Below are 15,719 nucleotides of genomic sequence, written 5' to 3'. Positions count from 1 at the left end.
GTTATAAGTTGTCTTGTTATTGTTTTGTTTATATTTTTAATATATTTGTTGTTTCCATTATGAGTTGAATTCTATAATTTTATGAAAAGACATTTTAATGGGATGTCATTTTGGTAATTTGTTCTTCTATTTAACTTTTTAATAGTGACACCGCTTACGAAAAATTTTGCGTACGACCACTGGGTATACATGTTCTCTCTGTGGGTTGATCTGTTATTTAATTATATGTATATTAGTTTTTCTCACGCACATATAGTCTAACATATTGAGTCTAGATTCACCACGCATAACATGTACACCATCAATTGTGCTATAGATGCATGCAATGGTATGTTCCTTTTGAGGGTTGTGTTCTTTATATATGTATGTATCAAACTATTTTCATATATATATATATATATATAGAGAGAGAGAGTCCGAGTAAGACATAATGAATTTTGTCGAACCTATTGCACCTAGTCTATATCCGCCATTTGATAAAATATGAAATCCATTTTTTTAAGGCCGATATTTATAAATGCATGGTATGTTATGATTTCCATTTTTTTTTTGTTCATGCATTCATGACGCAATTGTAATATTAAGATCACTGCATTAATATTATGGAGGAGATGTGACTTTAGATTTCTATTATCTTTCTCTGGTAATTACAAATCCACAATATTCTATTTCCTCTGCATGTCAAAGTGTATAGATAACCACGTTTGCCTATTTTCACCTTTCATTTGTTAATTAATTGAATATATATTCCAAATTTTAATTATTGATATATGTAAATTGTTTCAATTATCTTTACTAATCATTTTTTGTCATTATTTCTTTTTCATGGTCTCTCTCGATGCCTTCAAACAAACGTACAATAGACCCTAATGGTGAGTCAACGATATTTCTTTTTTAGCTTATTTAATTTTTACTATTATATAAAACGTAACCACGAATTATTCCTAACTATGCTAATAATTTTCATGTTATTTCCAACAGCCCCAATGTATTTCAATGGATATTATCATCTATTTTACCAGTACAATCCAAAAGGATCAGTATGGGGCAACATTGTTTGGGCTCATTCAGTCTCAAAAGATTTAATCAATTGGATTAATTTAGAGCCTGCAATTTATCCATCCAAACAATTTGACAAATATGGAACTTGGTCTGGTTCAGCAACAGTTCTTCCTGGTAACAAGCCCATTATTTTGTACACTGGAATAGTTGATGCCAATAAAACCCAAGTCCAAAATTACGCCGTCCCGGCCAACTTATCCGATCCATATCTTCGCGAATGGATCAAGCCCGATAACAACCCGTTAATCGTCCCGGATATTAGCATTAACAAGACCCAATTTCGTGACCCGACAACAGCTTGGATGGGCAAAGATGGTCATTGGAGAATTATAATGGGAAGTTTGAGAAAAAAGAGGGGATTGGCAATAATGTATAGAAGTAAGGATTTTATGAGATGGATTAAGGCTAAACATCCACTTCATTCAACTGCTAATACAGGAAATTGGGAATGTCCTGATTTTTTCCCTGTATCATTACAAGGTACAAATGGTTTAGATAAATATGGTGAAGATTCTAAGTACGTACTTAAAAATAGTATGGATCTTACTAGGTTTGAGTACTATACTGTTGGTACGTACGATATTAAAAAAGACAGGTATATTCCAGATAACACTTCGGTTGATAGTTGGAAGGGATTGAGACTTGACTATGGAAATTTCTACGCATCTAAATCATTTTATGATCCTAGCAAGAATCGAAGAGTTACTTGGGGTTGGGCTAACGAATCGGATATTATGCCCGATGATGATATTAAAAAAGGATGGGCTGGAATTCAACTAATTCCACGTAAATTATGGCTCGACCCTAGTGGTAAACAATTGGTTCAATGGCCTGTCGAAGAATTAGAAACTCTAAGAAAACAAAAGTTCCAATTGAGCAACAAGAAGTTGAACAATGGAGAAATGGTTGAGGTTAAAGGAATCACACCTGCACAGGTAGACTTTTTTTTTTTTCTAAAGAACTTCTATCACTAATATTTATTATTCTTTTGTTTTTATTTTGTATAATATTGGTGTATGATGAGTTTATATGGAGTAAATTAGTCATTGAGAACTCATTTATAACCCAACTTATTTAGGATTGAGGCGTAATTATTGTTAGTGCAATCATATTCTAATAAGACATATCAAGGCACTAAATGAAAAGGGACTTTTACACAAACAAACGGCTAGATTTATAAAAAAATTATATATTGATTTTACACGGTTATACGTACATTACACATGAATTATATATCTATTGGCTATTTTTAGTTTAAACGATTGAATGAACGACTATTTAGGTTAATTCTCGTGAAAATGGCAGGCTGATGTTGAAGTGACATTCTCTTTCGCAAGTTTGGACAAGGCAGAGCCATTTGATCCTAATTGGACTGATCTTTATGCACAAGATGTTTGTGCAATTAAGGGTTCAACTGTTCAAGGAGGGCTTGGGCCATTTGGTATTGCAACATTGGCTTCTCAAAACTTGGAAGAATACACACCTGTTTTCTTTAGAGTTTTCAAAGCACAACAAAATTACAAAGTTCTCATGTGCTCTGATGCCACAAGGTATGTTTATTTTCTCTTTCTTATAAGCACAATTTTAGATCTTTCGAAATTGACCAACCTCCTTATTCAACTGAAATGTTTACATTGACCTAAAATATAGCTGACAGATGTATGATCTATGTATAATTTATACAAAATTAGTGTATAATTTGTGTATATTGAATAACGACTAAATATTTTTGGTTGAGTTGCCACATGTGCAACTTCACTTATTCAATTTTGTTTATTTTGGACAGGTCAACTCTTAAGTACAACGAAACAATGTATAAACCTTCGTTTGCTGGATATGTGGATGTAGATTTAGCAGACAAAAAGTTGTCTCTCAGGAGTTTGGTAATCTTTCTTTTATCAATTTATGTAAATATGTCCAATTCTCTCTGTTTAATATAACTTTTTTTGGTCATTTTTTTTGTCTACAGATTGATAATTCAGTAGTGGAGAGTTTTGGTGCTGGTGGAAAAACATGCATAACATCAAGAGTTTATCCAACATTGGCAATTTATGACAAGGCACATTTATTTGCCTTTAACAATGGTACGGAGCCAATTACAATTGAGACTCTAGATGCATGGAGTATGGGTAATGCTAAGATAGAATAAAAAGTTGGGAGAAAACTATCACAAAAGGGGGAAAATATAAGAATTTGATGGACATGGGAGTTTGTCGCTAGATATGATTGTTACAACTCTATTGTGCCAATAGACAAAAGCAAACTTGTAAATATCCTCTATTTTAAATTTATGAGAATACTATGTTTTTGCTTTCAATTCTTATCTTTTTCCTATAATAATTGCGCATCTACCTAATTCTTATACCATTTGACAAGAAACTGGAAAAAATAATCCTGGGGACTTCGATTGAGAGAGATGGATATTTGTTCCATCGTTTCCAAAGAGCTATGTAATTCAGTCTTTGTACAACATACTTTTTTTTTTTTTCGGTTAATAGTGGCGTACGCAAAAAATTTAATAAGCGATATCACCATTTTAAAAAGTATAATAATAAGCGACACTTTCTTTGTCAGCTTTTAATATACCACGACTATGTCAAAACACAATCGTCAAGCACTGTCTTACATGTTTAAAGTATCTTATGTCATCAACCTTATAATCCACTAATACAGAAAATGACTCAAAATGTTCTAGGGTAAAATATACTTGGTGAAAAACATTTTCCTACATTCTAAACGCACCCAGAAGTGTAAAAAGAACATAAATATTCAAGAATATGTTAGCAATACAATGCTCTCGTTGAGATTCATGAAATACACAATATTATAGATTTGGTCACTCGTCATATGCCTTAACGATGGAACATTTATTGAAGTTCTTGAGATTTTGGGTAATGGACTAAGTTGACTAGGACCACCTTTTCCTCAAAATCAATAGACATCAAATTTAGCCCCTTTCTTTTCCCCATAGATTTTAGTTTCAAAGTAACAGTCACTGGGAAAATACAAGATACATGATGTATGCAAACTAAAGAAACCGTCTTTTCAGATTTGGTAGAGCTTTCATTATTCTTTAAACTAAATCAAATTTGAACCCGCGATAACAAATTCTATGAACATCATAAACATTCCTGTGTAGTACTTACAAACCGTAAAAAGATACATTTACTTCACAGCACCTTACAATCAATGACTGCATGAAGGTACTAGTTGAAAAATGTTTCTATACATTAAAAACATCATCCTTGTATAGCAAGTTCCGGTCTGGTTGCTAATAGAACTGAACCACCACTTCCACTAAACTTCAACTTAACATTCAAACAACCCTCCAACTCTTAATTCGCAAGTGTCTTGTAGCTAATATAATTCTCAAGCCGAAGGTTTATTGGAAACAACTTCTCCATCTCACAAAAGGTAGGTAAGGAGCTACGTACACTCCACCCTCCCCATACTCCATTTGTGGGATCACACTCCATTTGAGGCCAAAGGATGAGTTGTCTGAAAACATGACCATACATCTTCACTTTGTAAGCAAATAAATGAATAAATCAATATGTTGAAAAGGGCAAGATTGGCAAGTCATAATACATTACCATAACTATTAGAGCTCACAGTCATTTGTGAGTTGCACATATAGTAGTTTCATCATCCGTGCCAATGACAAGCAAGAAATATAAATGATTTATAGAGTCAAACTTCATTTCTTGAGCAAACCAAAGTTTTTTCAAGGCAAAATACATAGTTTACCATCGACCTTGCATCCAAATTCCGGTTACACCGCTCTCCACCACGGGCAACCTTTTACACACCATTTTTTTCTTCACCAGATTTTCAAAGCATGTGTATAGTCACGCGCCAATGAAGTCGTGACACGTGTCACTGACTAATATTATCAAGATAACACATAAAATTACAATTATATCCATGTCTTCTTCATCCTGTCCACCATAACTGCCATCACCATACTTTCAATTTTTGTTCGTGCTCTTTCGATTTCCACAACTGAAGCAGCGAGGTAGTGACTAGTAATAATAAAGAGGAATGTGCATTTCTTAGAGAAGAAGATTAAGAATTTTACAATTAATTATTTGAAAATTTACCCATTAACAAATTTAAAGAATATGCTTATCTGCAAAAGCTTGAGGTAAGTTTTAGTGGCTGGGGATACTTTCAAAAAAGCCACCCTTTCGAAAATTTTAACTTAACCATGACAAAAGCTCAAGCTAAGCTTTCTAGAAAAGAAAAGAATTTTCTGTGTACATACGCTTGAGCCAAGCTTTAATGGTTGGTGGAGCTACAAAGAGTTTAAATTGTTCAACTCTAATTATAATTTCTTAACAAAAAAATCTACAAAACTAAAGACTAATGATCAACAAGAAGAGATATGAAAAATCTTCGTAAATCTATTTGAGAAGAGTAGATCGGGCAGAGAGAAGTGGGTCTAAGTGTTAGGGAGCAACTATGGTAATTTAGGTGGTTTTTAAACATGAAAGAAGATGACCCTATTTAAAATAAAAATAAAAATAAACTAAAAAATTGACATTTGATACAAAAATTATCATGTTCACGCGCCTCATTTGATGGTAATGATACGCACTGACCACGTGGGCAACTATAAAGGTCGGGTGTGTAAAAAGTTGTCTGTGATGGAGAGGTGTGTAACAGGGATTTGGGTGCAAGGTCAAAGGGTAAAAACTATGTATTTCGCCTTTTTTCGATGATGTCCAGATCATCTTGCGCACACCTGAATTATTCCGATGATTACCAAGGTTTGCTTTAATTGATCACTAAGTCATCTCCTTAGGTATCACAAAAATCAAAAGATTGTTTCAGTTTGAGATAAGCTAGCATCATCCATCCACACTGGTGTACTATACATTAGAGACGACACCAAGATTTGAACTTTATTGGTTCGAGATTCTACTCTTTTAAGTTGCTGAATTTTAAATTAATCATTTGTATCTTTTTGGGAAATTATGCACAATTAAATGTTGGATATAGTTACTTCTGCTCGGGGAGAGAGAGAGAGAGAGAGAGAGAGAGAGAGAGAGAGAGAGAGAGAGAGAGAGAGAGAGAGAGAGAGAGAGAGAGAGAGAGAGAGGAGCACTTGTGCTTGAAAAATGAATAAATCTTCCCCTTAGAACTTCTATTGTTAGCTCACTCCATCTAAATGTAATAGCTGAATTTTTGTATTTGGTGTACGAACTAGCTCACAAGCACCTCAAATATTCTAACGAGTATGTACTTTCCTTTCTTAACGGTTCATTTTGATATCAAAAGATGAGTTGTCTGAAAACATGACCATACAGCTTCACTTTGTAAGCAAATAAATGAATAAACCAATATGTTGCAAAGGGCAAGATTGGCAAGTCAGAATACATTAGCATAACTATTAGAGCTCACAGAGTCATTTGTGACTCTTGCACATATAGTAGTTTCATCATCCGTGCCAATGACAAGCAAGAAATATAAATGATTTATAGAGTCAAACAAATAAAATTTAAGATTAACAAAGATAGTTAATTCATGAAGGAACATTTTCTAGATTGGTACGATTATGTAGAAAACTTGAAAGTACTAACATTATCGTATAACACGAAACACTTCATGCCCTATCAAATTATGCTATATAAATTAAAACGGAGAAGATAGTTCATAACGGCAAGTCAGAATATCAATAAGCCTCAATGTTGAGCTCATAAAGGAATTCACCCCTCGCACATCAAAATTGTTTTCATCATCTTTGCCATAAGGAGAGAGTAGATTTACCGTTATGACTACAACAAGCAAATTGAAAAGGCAAGTCAGAATATAAATATGCCTCGATGTTAAGCTCATAGAGGAATACACCCCTCGCACATCTAATTGTTTTCCTCATTCTTGCCATGACAAAAGAGTAGAGCCACCAATAAAGCTTGGAATAAAATGTAAATTTCCCCATCTACTAGAGCAATCCGAAGGGCCAATAAGTTAGACTACAACAAGCAAATTGAAATAGTGGAGTAATCCATAAAGGCAAGTCATAAAATAAATATGACTCGATGTTAAGCTCGTAGAGTAATACACTTCTATAGTTACCAACAAAGCTTGCAATAAAATGTACATTTCCGCATCTACTAGAGCAATCTCAAGCACCTATAACTCATACTACAAAGAGCAAATTGAAACAGTGGAATAATCCATAATGGCGAGTCAGAATATAAATATGCCTCGATGTTAAGCTCATATAGGAATACACCCTTCGCACATCTAATTTTTTTTCCTCATTCTTGCCATGACAAAAGAGTAGAGTTACCAATAAAGCTTGCAATAAAATGCGCAATTCCCCATCTACTAAAGCAATCTGAGGCACCTATAAGTCAGACTACAAGAAGCAAATTGAAACAGTGAAGTAATCCATAAAGGCAAGTCAAAATTGTTAATCTCATAGAGGAATACACCCCTCGCAAATCTAATTTTTTTTTCCTCATTCTTGTCATGACAAAAGAGAAGCCTTACCAATAAAGCTTGCAATAAAATGTACTTTTCCGCATCTACTAGAGCAATCCGAAGCACCTATAAGTCAGACTACAACAAGCAAATTGAAATAGTGGAGTAATCCATAAAGGCAAGTCAGAATATAAATATGCCTCGATGTTAAGCTCATAGAGGATTACACCCCTCGCACATCTAATTTGTTTTCATCATCCTTGCCATGACAAAAGAGTAGATTTACCAATAAAGCTTGCAATAAAATGTACATTTCCCCATCTAGAGCAACCCGAAGCACCTATAAGTCAGACAGACTAAAGCATGCAAATTGAAACAGTGGAATAACCCATAAAGGCAAGTCAGAATATAAATATGCCTCGATGTTAAGCTCGTAGAGGAATAGACCCCTCGCACATCTAATTTTTTTTCCTCATTCTTGCCATGACAAAAGAGTAGACTTACCAATAAAATGTACCACCACCACCCCCAACATCTACTGGACCAAACTGAAGTACCTTTAGTTATATAATCCCACAATACGGCAAAGATACACCCTATAAGTAGGACTATGTTATGTAAATTGAAACTGGGGAGTAATCCAAAAAAGGGAAGTCAGAATATCAATAAGCTTCGATGTTAAGCTCACAGAGGAATTCACCCCTCGCACATCTAATTTTTTCATCATTCTTGCCACAACAGAGACTACAATTACTGCTTAAAACTTGCAATATAGTGTACATCCCCTCTCCCAAATCTACTGGAGCAAACCGAAGTATCTTTGGTTCTACAATCCCACAATATGGCAATGATACACCCTATAAATCAGAGTATGTCATGTAAATTGAAACAAAACAGTAATACATACAGGCAAGTCAAAATATCAATAAGCCTCAATGTAAAGTTCATAAAGAATTTCACCCTCGCACATCTAATTTTTTTCATCATTCTTGCCATAACTAAAGAGTAAAGTGATAAAAACATGCAATAAAATGCTATGCTATTTGTATCCTTCAAAAATTCCACTGAAGGTGTATTGCACGCTACAACAAAACAAAAACCAAGCAAAATGAAACAGAATGTAAAGAAAAACAAAAACTCAAGGAAGTCAGAATATGAATAAATCTTAAGCTCAAAGAGGAATTCAACTCTCGCACATCTAATTTTTTCATCATTCTTGCCATCACAAAGAGTAGATTTACTAATAAAACTTGCAAAGTAATGTACACCCCACCTTAACTAGAGCCATTCAAAGTATCTTTGGTTCAATTATCCTAAACAAGATTAACAAAGATAGTTAATTCATGAAGGAACATTTTCTAGATTGGTACGATTATGTAGAAAACTTGAAAGTACTAACATTATCGTATAACACGAAACACTTCATGCCCTATCAAATTATGCTATATAAATTATAACGGAGAAGATAGTTCATAACGGCAAGTCAGAATATCAATAAGCCTCAATGTTGAGCTCATAAAGGAATTCACCCCTCGCACATCTAAATTGCTTTCATCATCTTTGCCATAAGGAGAGAGTAGATTTACCGTTATGACTACAACAAGCAAATTGAAAAGGCAAGTCAGAATATAAATATGCCTCGATGTTAAGCTCATAGAGGAATACACCCCTCGCACATCTAATTGTTTTCCTCATTCTTGCCATGACAAAAGAGTAGAGTCGCCAATAAAGCTTGGAATAAAATGTAAATTTTCCCATATACTAGAGCAATCCGAAGCACCTATAAGTCAGACTACAACAAGCAAATTGAAACAGTGGAGTAATCCATAAAGGCAAGGCAAAATATAAATATGCCTCGATGTTAAGCTCATAGAGGAATACACCCCTAGAGTTACCAATAAAGCTTGCAATAAAACGTTCATTTCCCCATCTACTAGAGCAATCTGAAGCACCTATAAGTCAGACTAAAACAAGCAAATTGAAACAGTGGAGTAATCCAAAAAACCAAGTCAGAATATAAATATGCCTCGAAGTTAAGCTCGCAAAGGAATACACCCCTCGCAAATCTAATTTTTTTTTTCCTCATTCTTGCCATGACAAAAGAATAGACTTACCAATAAAGCTTGCAATAAAATGTACATTTCCGCATCTACTAGAGCAATCCGAAGCACCTATAAGTCAGAGTACATCGAGCAAATTGAAGCAGTGGAGTAATCCATAAAGGCAAGTCAGAATATAAATATGCCTCGATGTTAAGCTCATAGAGGAATACACCCCTCGCACACCTAATTTTTTTCCTCATTCTTGCCATGACAAAAGAGTAGAGTTACCAATAAAGCTTGCAATAAAATGCGCATTTCCCCATCTACTAGAGCAATCAGAGGCACCTATAAGTCAGACTACAAGAAGCAAATTGAAACAGTGGAGTAATCCATAAAGGCAAGTCAAAATATAAATATGCCTCGATGTTAAGCTCATAGAGGAATACACCCCTCGCAAATCTAATTTTTTTTCCTCATTCTTGTCATGACAAAAGAGTAGCCTTACCAATAAAGCTTGCAATAAAATGTACATTTCCGCATCTAATAGAGCAATCCGAAGCACCTATAAGTCAGACTACAACGAGCAAATTAAAATGGTGGAATAATCTATAAAGGCAAGTCAGAATATAAATATGCCTCGATGTTAAGCTCATAGAGGAATACACCCTTCGCACATCTAATTATTTTTCCTCATTCTTGCCATGACAAAAGAGTAGAGTTACCAATAAAGCTTGCAATAAAATGCGCATTTCCCCATCTACTAAAGCAATCTGAGGCACCTATAAGTCAGACTACAAGAAGCAAATTAAAACAGTGAAGTAATCCATAAAGGCAAGTCAAAATTGTTAAGCTCATAGAGGAATACACCCCTCGCAAATCTAATTTTTTTTCCTCATTCTTGTCATGACAAAAGAGAAGCCTTACCAATAAAGCTTGCAATAAAATGTACATTTCCGCATCTACTAGAGCAATCCGAAGCACCTATAAGTCAGACTACAAGAAGCAAATTGAAACAGTGGAGTAATCCATAAAGGCAAGTCAGAATATAAATATGCCTCGATGTTAAGCTCATAGAGGATTACACCCCTCGCACATCTAATTTGTTTTCATCATCCTTGCCATGACAAAAGAGTAGATTTACCAATAAAGCTTGCAATAAAATGTACATTTCCCCATCTAGAGCAACCCGAAGCACCTATAAGTCAGACAGACTAAAGCATGCAAATTGAAACAGTGGAATAACCCATAAAGGCAAGTCAGAAAATAAATATGCCTCGATGTTAAGCTCATAGAGGAATAGACCCCTCGCACATCTAATTTTTTTTCCTCATTCTTGCCATGACAAAAGAGTAGACTTACCAATAAAATGTACCACCATCACCCCCAACATCTACTGGACCAAACTGAAGTATCTTTAGTTATATAATCCCACAATACGGCAAAGATACACCCTATAAGTAGGACTATGTTATGTAAATTGAAACTGGGGAGTAATCCAAAAAAGGGAAGTCAGAATATCAATAAGCTTCGATGTTAAGCTCACAGAGGAATTCACCCCTCGCACATCTAATTTTTTCATCATTCTTGCCACAACAGAGACTACAATTACTGCTTAAACTTGCAATATAGTGTACATCCCCTCTCCCAAATCTACTGGAGCAAACCGAAGTATCTTTGGTTCTACAATCCCACAGTATGGCAATGATACACCCTATAAATCAGAGTATGTCATGTAAATTGAAACAAAACAGTAATACATACAGGCAAGTCAAAATATCAATAAGCCTCGATGTTAAGTTCATAAAGAATTTCACCCTCGCACATCTAATATTTTTCATCATTCTTGCCATAACTAAAGAATAAAGTGATAAAAACATGCAATAAAATGATATGTTGTTTGAATCCTTCAAAAACTGCACTGAAGGTGTATTGCACGCTACAACACAACAAAAACCAAGCAAAATGAAACAGAATGTAAAGAAAAACAAAAACTCAAGGAAGTCAGAATATGAATAAGCCTCGATGTTAAGCTCAAAGAGGAATTCACCTCTCGCACATCTAATTTTTTCATCATTCTTGCCATCACAAAGAGTAGATTTACTAATAAAACTTGCAAAGTAATGTACACCCCACCTTAACTAGAGTCATTCAAAGTATCTTTGGTTCAATTATCCTAAATAGGAAAGATAGAACCAAAAAAGGGGAAATGACCCAAAAATTATTAGGAAAGGTAAAAGGAGACTTCCTAAAGGAAAACCCTAAAGATAATCTCCAGCATATACCACGCCCTTTATATGTACAAGTACATTAAAAGGGGCTATGTGTATACAAAGTTAGTGTAGCGCAGCTATGACTCAAAACGCTTCCATGTATATAGTGGAAGGCGATCTTAAGGGCTGCGCAAAATATCAAAATTAATCTAGAATAAATAGTCTATTCATAAAGTGCTATTTCTCAAAAATTATACTTATAAAAATACAAATTTTCCATCAAAGAACTTTGTATCACCAAATGTTTGAACGAAACTTTAACAGTTTGTAGTTTAAAAAACAATTGGTAATATATCAATGCTAATACTTAATTTGCAATATAAGGTGCAAAATAATAACCCATTGTTTTCTTTTCAACAAGTGATGTGATTATGATTCCCGTCTATCGGAAACAGTCTCTCTACCTTCCCATGGTAGGGGTAACACTGTGTACACATTATCCTCCCCAAACACCACATGTAGGATTACATTGGGTTTTTTGTTGTTTGTTGTTGTTATAAGGTGCAAAATAATACTGTACCATTCATGAAAATCAACTACAGGAAAAATTACAGCTGACAAAGTTGAAGGATGGAAATAAATATTGGGAACTAATAACACCCTCTTTTGCACTTAACAAGCAGGAGATAAAATAATACATAGCTCCTCCTCAGCATATAAACATATAACTACATACAATTGAACGGTAGAAAAACTAAAAACAACAATAAACATAATTTATATCAAAGCATCAGTTATAAAATAAAGTTTAAAATTTACCAGTCATGATAATCAACTGCAACAGAAGAAAACACAGCTGACTAAGTTGAGAATGGCAATATCTATATGGGTACATATAACATCCCCCGTAGCATACAAATTGCTATGGGTTTTAAAAAAGAATAGGCACCCAAAATGCAACAATTTAAGAAAAACAAAGGATAGAGAGCAAATTAAACAGCATGAAATTAAGGCAACAGAGAAGAAGCTCACTTTGGTTTAGTAACAAATAAGAAGCACACTTCCTAGCGATATTCGGCTATAAAAATGGTTAAAAATAGATTATTTATAGAATCGCCAGTTTTAGGGTTTTTGAAGAGCATTAATGGGCCAAAACCCTATAATGATTCCTAGGCCTTACTACTCGTGAATGAAGTTAGTTGGGCCGAAAAGATTATTAAAATAATGAAGTTTCATTTCTTGAGGAAACCAAAGTTTTTTTAAGGCAAAATACATAGTTTACCCATCGACCTTGCATCCAAATTCCGGTTACACCACTCTCCACCACGGGCAACCTTTTACACACCATTTTTTTCTTCACCAGATTTTCAAAGCGTGTGTAGTCACGCGCCAATAAAGTCGTGACACGTGTGACTGACTAATAATATCAAGATAACATATAAAATTACAATTATATCCATGTCTTCTTCATCATGTCCACCATAACTGCCATCACCATGCTTTCAATTTTTGTTCGTGCTCTTTCGATTTCCAACACTGAAGCAGCGAGGTAGTGACTAGTAATAATAAAGAGGAATGTGCATTTCTTAGTGAAGGAGATTAAGAATTTTACAATTTAATTATTTGTAAATTTACCCATTAACAAATTTAAAGAATATGCTTATCTGCAAAAGCTTGAGGTAAGCTTTAGCGGCTGGGGATACTTTCAAAAAATCCACCCTTTCGAAAATTTTAACTTAACCATGACAAAAGCTCAAGCTAAGCTTTCTAGAAAAGAAAAGAATTTTCTGTGTACATACGCTTGAGCCAAGCTTTAATGGTTGGTGGAGCTACAAAGAGTTTAAATTGTTCAACTCTAATTATAATTTCTTAACAAAAAAATCTACAAAACTAAAGGCTAATGATCAACAAGAAGAGATATGAAAAATCTTGGTACATCTATTTGAGAAGAGTAGATCGGGTAGAGAGAAGTGGGTCTAATTGTTAGGGAGCAACTATGGTAATTTTGGTGGTTTTTATACATGGAAGAAGATGACCCTATTTAAAATAAAAATAAAAATAAACTAAAAAATTGACATTTTATAAAAAAAATTATGATGTTCACACGCTTCATTTGATGGTAATGATACGCACTGACCACGAGGGCAAAGTGGTGTGTCTTAGACACTCTATAAAGGTCGGGTGTGTAAAAGGTTGTCTGTGATGGAGAGGTGTGTAACAGGGATTTGGGTGCAAGGTCAATGGGTAAACTATGTATTTTGCCTTTTTTCGATGATGTCCAGATCAGCTTGCGCACACCTGAATTATTCCGGAAGTTATCTACATGCTCATTAAAATAGGAATCAAAAAACTAATCACCTAATAGTAAATTCTTTTACCGTATTGGGATTTGAACCCCGATTACCAAGGTCTGCTTTCATTGATCACTAAGTCACCTCCTTAGGTATCGCAAAAATCAAAAGATTGTTTCAGTTTGTGATAAGCTAGCATCATCCATCCACACTGGTGTACTATACATTAGAGACGACACCAAGATTTGAACTTTATTGGTTCGAGATTCTACTCTCTTAAGTTGCTGAATTTTAAATTAATCATTTGTATCTTTTTGGGAAATTATGCACAATTAAATGTTGGATATAGTTACTTCTGCTCGGAGAGAGATAGAGAGAGAGAGAGAAGAGCACTTATGCTTGAAAAATGAATAAATCTTCCCATTAGAACTTCTACTGTTAGCTCACTCCATCTAAATGTAATTGCTGAATTTTTGTATTTGGTGTACGAACTAGCTCACACGCACCTCAAATATTCTAACGAGTATGTACTTTCTTATACAAATGAAAGAAATGACCTAACACCTCAACCATACCATTGAGTATGTCTTTATCTTCCACCAACACAAATATCAGCTAACTCTATCGACCCAAGCTTAGACCGATGAAAAAACATCACCAACCCTCTACAAGAATTTGAATTCCAGTGCCCAACAATTGCACCTACTTCATTAACACTCTTTGGTGCTAGTTTGCTCTTCTTACATCCTTCTTCACTTACTCTCTCCTTAATTTACGGACGGAAATGGAAAGAAAACCGAATTGATAATGGATTGAAAGAGAACAGAGGAGGTCTAGAATGGAGGCAATCAGAAGCTCCAAAAAGGTCTCAAGATTTTTACTGCTAGAAAAACTATCTGTTTAATTTGACACATTTTATTGGTCATGCAGCAGCAAAAGAAACACCACCCCTTGCACATCTCCAGGCTCGGTGAAATTAGATACAACAACTCCAATTCATGACCTTGTTTAAATAGAAGCCAACATTCAATCTAGGTACATAAGTCTATACCATCCTGGCAAAAAGTCCTCATTTCTTCTTTCATGAAAATTGGTGCGTAATGCAGTTTCCCAGATGAAGATATGAACTACACACCTAGATATCTGATGTGTTTAACGGTTCAGTAGAATTTAAGATATAATACATAATCAAAAACTACACAGCACACTACCTTGCATCGCTGTGACACATCCTGAGCTGCAAGCATGGCAGCATACGGAGAAGATTCATCTCAATCAACCTTCACCTTCATTCCACCTGCAACCATGGAGTATAATAAATTGAAATGCAAACGACAATGTATATGTAGCTTGAAACGAGAAGCCAGAAGTAAAGTGCACTTGATTTGAAGCACACAATTTACGAAAAAGTTGGCAGACAAACATGATTTTAATACTATACTAATCAAAGTACATTTGACACAGCTTATTTTAGCATCCAAAAATGCAATAATGCCAATATTGATCCAAATTCCCTATGTTAAGATCGAAGAAAGACCATTTTTCGATGGCGTCATTGAGTGAAGCACACACTTCTTCGAAATAAGCAATGTCTTTTAGTAAAACTGGCTATAAGTAACCTCAAATTTTCAGTTCCCTTCACCTAAAACCATTTCGTTCCAATAACAATTATTTGTTGTTTTCGA

The 15,719-nt window shown here is 34.6% G+C and overlaps 2 protein-coding genes and 17 non-coding genes across 24 annotated transcripts in view; 1 reads left to right on the top strand and 18 right to left on the bottom strand.

Moving 5' to 3' along the window:
* Window positions 1-3,379, top strand: part of LOC107773859 (beta-fructofuranosidase, insoluble isoenzyme 1-like) — a 29,514-nt gene extending 26,135 nt beyond the window's left edge. Inside the window, exons 2-6 of one of the 2 annotated variants that reach the window (XM_075222387.1) lie at window positions 864-872; window positions 982-1,997; window positions 2,368-2,612; window positions 2,849-2,945; window positions 3,032-3,379. In XM_075222387.1, coding sequence (XP_075078488.1) covers window positions 864-872; window positions 982-1,997; window positions 2,368-2,612; window positions 2,849-2,945; window positions 3,032-3,211 — 1,547 coding nt within the window. In that variant the 3' untranslated portion in view covers window positions 3,212-3,379. The remainder of the gene's footprint in view (window positions 1-863; window positions 873-981; window positions 1,998-2,367; window positions 2,613-2,848; window positions 2,946-3,031) is intronic. The other variant, NM_001325170.1, reaches the window with a different exon arrangement.
* A 3,202-nt stretch (window positions 3,380-6,581) lies between these two features.
* The window catches only part of LOC142164569 (small ribosomal subunit protein uS11y-like), a 47,749-nt gene continuing 38,611 nt past the window's right edge, over window positions 6,582-15,719 (bottom strand). For all 5 annotated transcript variants that reach the window (XM_075222451.1, XM_075222452.1, XM_075222453.1 and 2 more), the window contains one exon: window positions 6,582-15,331. The gene's annotated coding sequence lies outside the window, so the exon portion shown is untranslated. The remainder of the gene's footprint in view (window positions 15,332-15,719) is intronic.
* Window positions 6,719-6,814, bottom strand: LOC142165603 (small nucleolar RNA Z266). Its single transcript, XR_012696263.1, has one exon. It is a non-coding gene; the product is annotated as a small nucleolar RNA Z266 (small nucleolar RNA).
* On the bottom strand, window positions 6,857-6,951 carry LOC142165569 (small nucleolar RNA Z266). Its single transcript, XR_012696229.1, has one exon. It is a non-coding gene; the product is annotated as a small nucleolar RNA Z266 (small nucleolar RNA).
* Window positions 7,245-7,340, bottom strand: LOC142165584 (small nucleolar RNA Z266). Its single transcript, XR_012696244.1, has one exon. It is a non-coding gene; the product is annotated as a small nucleolar RNA Z266 (small nucleolar RNA).
* LOC142165563 (small nucleolar RNA Z266) lies at window positions 7,665-7,760 on the bottom strand. The gene has a single exon (XR_012696223.1). It is a non-coding gene; the product is annotated as a small nucleolar RNA Z266 (small nucleolar RNA).
* LOC142165587 (small nucleolar RNA Z266) lies at window positions 7,883-7,978 on the bottom strand. Its single transcript, XR_012696247.1, has one exon. It is a non-coding gene; the product is annotated as a small nucleolar RNA Z266 (small nucleolar RNA).
* On the bottom strand, window positions 8,136-8,229 carry LOC142165617 (small nucleolar RNA Z266). The gene has a single exon (XR_012696276.1). It is a non-coding gene; the product is annotated as a small nucleolar RNA Z266 (small nucleolar RNA).
* LOC142165583 (small nucleolar RNA Z266) lies at window positions 8,396-8,488 on the bottom strand. Its single transcript, XR_012696243.1, has one exon. It is a non-coding gene; the product is annotated as a small nucleolar RNA Z266 (small nucleolar RNA).
* On the bottom strand, window positions 8,965-9,060 carry LOC142165598 (small nucleolar RNA Z266). The gene has a single exon (XR_012696258.1). It is a non-coding gene; the product is annotated as a small nucleolar RNA Z266 (small nucleolar RNA).
* LOC142165568 (small nucleolar RNA Z266) lies at window positions 9,103-9,197 on the bottom strand. The gene has a single exon (XR_012696228.1). It is a non-coding gene; the product is annotated as a small nucleolar RNA Z266 (small nucleolar RNA).
* LOC142165586 (small nucleolar RNA Z266) lies at window positions 9,710-9,804 on the bottom strand. The gene has a single exon (XR_012696246.1). It is a non-coding gene; the product is annotated as a small nucleolar RNA Z266 (small nucleolar RNA).
* LOC142165628 (small nucleolar RNA Z266) lies at window positions 9,926-10,021 on the bottom strand. The gene has a single exon (XR_012696287.1). It is a non-coding gene; the product is annotated as a small nucleolar RNA Z266 (small nucleolar RNA).
* Window positions 10,143-10,238, bottom strand: LOC142165557 (small nucleolar RNA Z266). The gene has a single exon (XR_012696218.1). It is a non-coding gene; the product is annotated as a small nucleolar RNA Z266 (small nucleolar RNA).
* Window positions 10,562-10,657, bottom strand: LOC142165562 (small nucleolar RNA Z266). The gene has a single exon (XR_012696222.1). It is a non-coding gene; the product is annotated as a small nucleolar RNA Z266 (small nucleolar RNA).
* Window positions 10,780-10,875, bottom strand: LOC142165575 (small nucleolar RNA Z266). Its single transcript, XR_012696235.1, has one exon. It is a non-coding gene; the product is annotated as a small nucleolar RNA Z266 (small nucleolar RNA).
* On the bottom strand, window positions 11,033-11,126 carry LOC142165616 (small nucleolar RNA Z266). The gene has a single exon (XR_012696275.1). It is a non-coding gene; the product is annotated as a small nucleolar RNA Z266 (small nucleolar RNA).
* Window positions 11,292-11,384, bottom strand: LOC142165597 (small nucleolar RNA Z266). The gene has a single exon (XR_012696257.1). It is a non-coding gene; the product is annotated as a small nucleolar RNA Z266 (small nucleolar RNA).
* Window positions 11,526-11,618, bottom strand: LOC142165607 (small nucleolar RNA Z266). The gene has a single exon (XR_012696266.1). It is a non-coding gene; the product is annotated as a small nucleolar RNA Z266 (small nucleolar RNA).

The sequence above is a fragment of the Nicotiana tabacum genome, chromosome 10 (assembly GCF_000715075.1).
Source record: "Nicotiana tabacum cultivar K326 chromosome 10, ASM71507v2, whole genome shotgun sequence".
Lineage (NCBI taxonomy): Eukaryota > Viridiplantae > Streptophyta > Magnoliopsida > Solanales > Solanaceae > Nicotiana > Nicotiana tabacum.
This window is presented reverse-complemented; position numbering and strand designations above follow the sequence as displayed.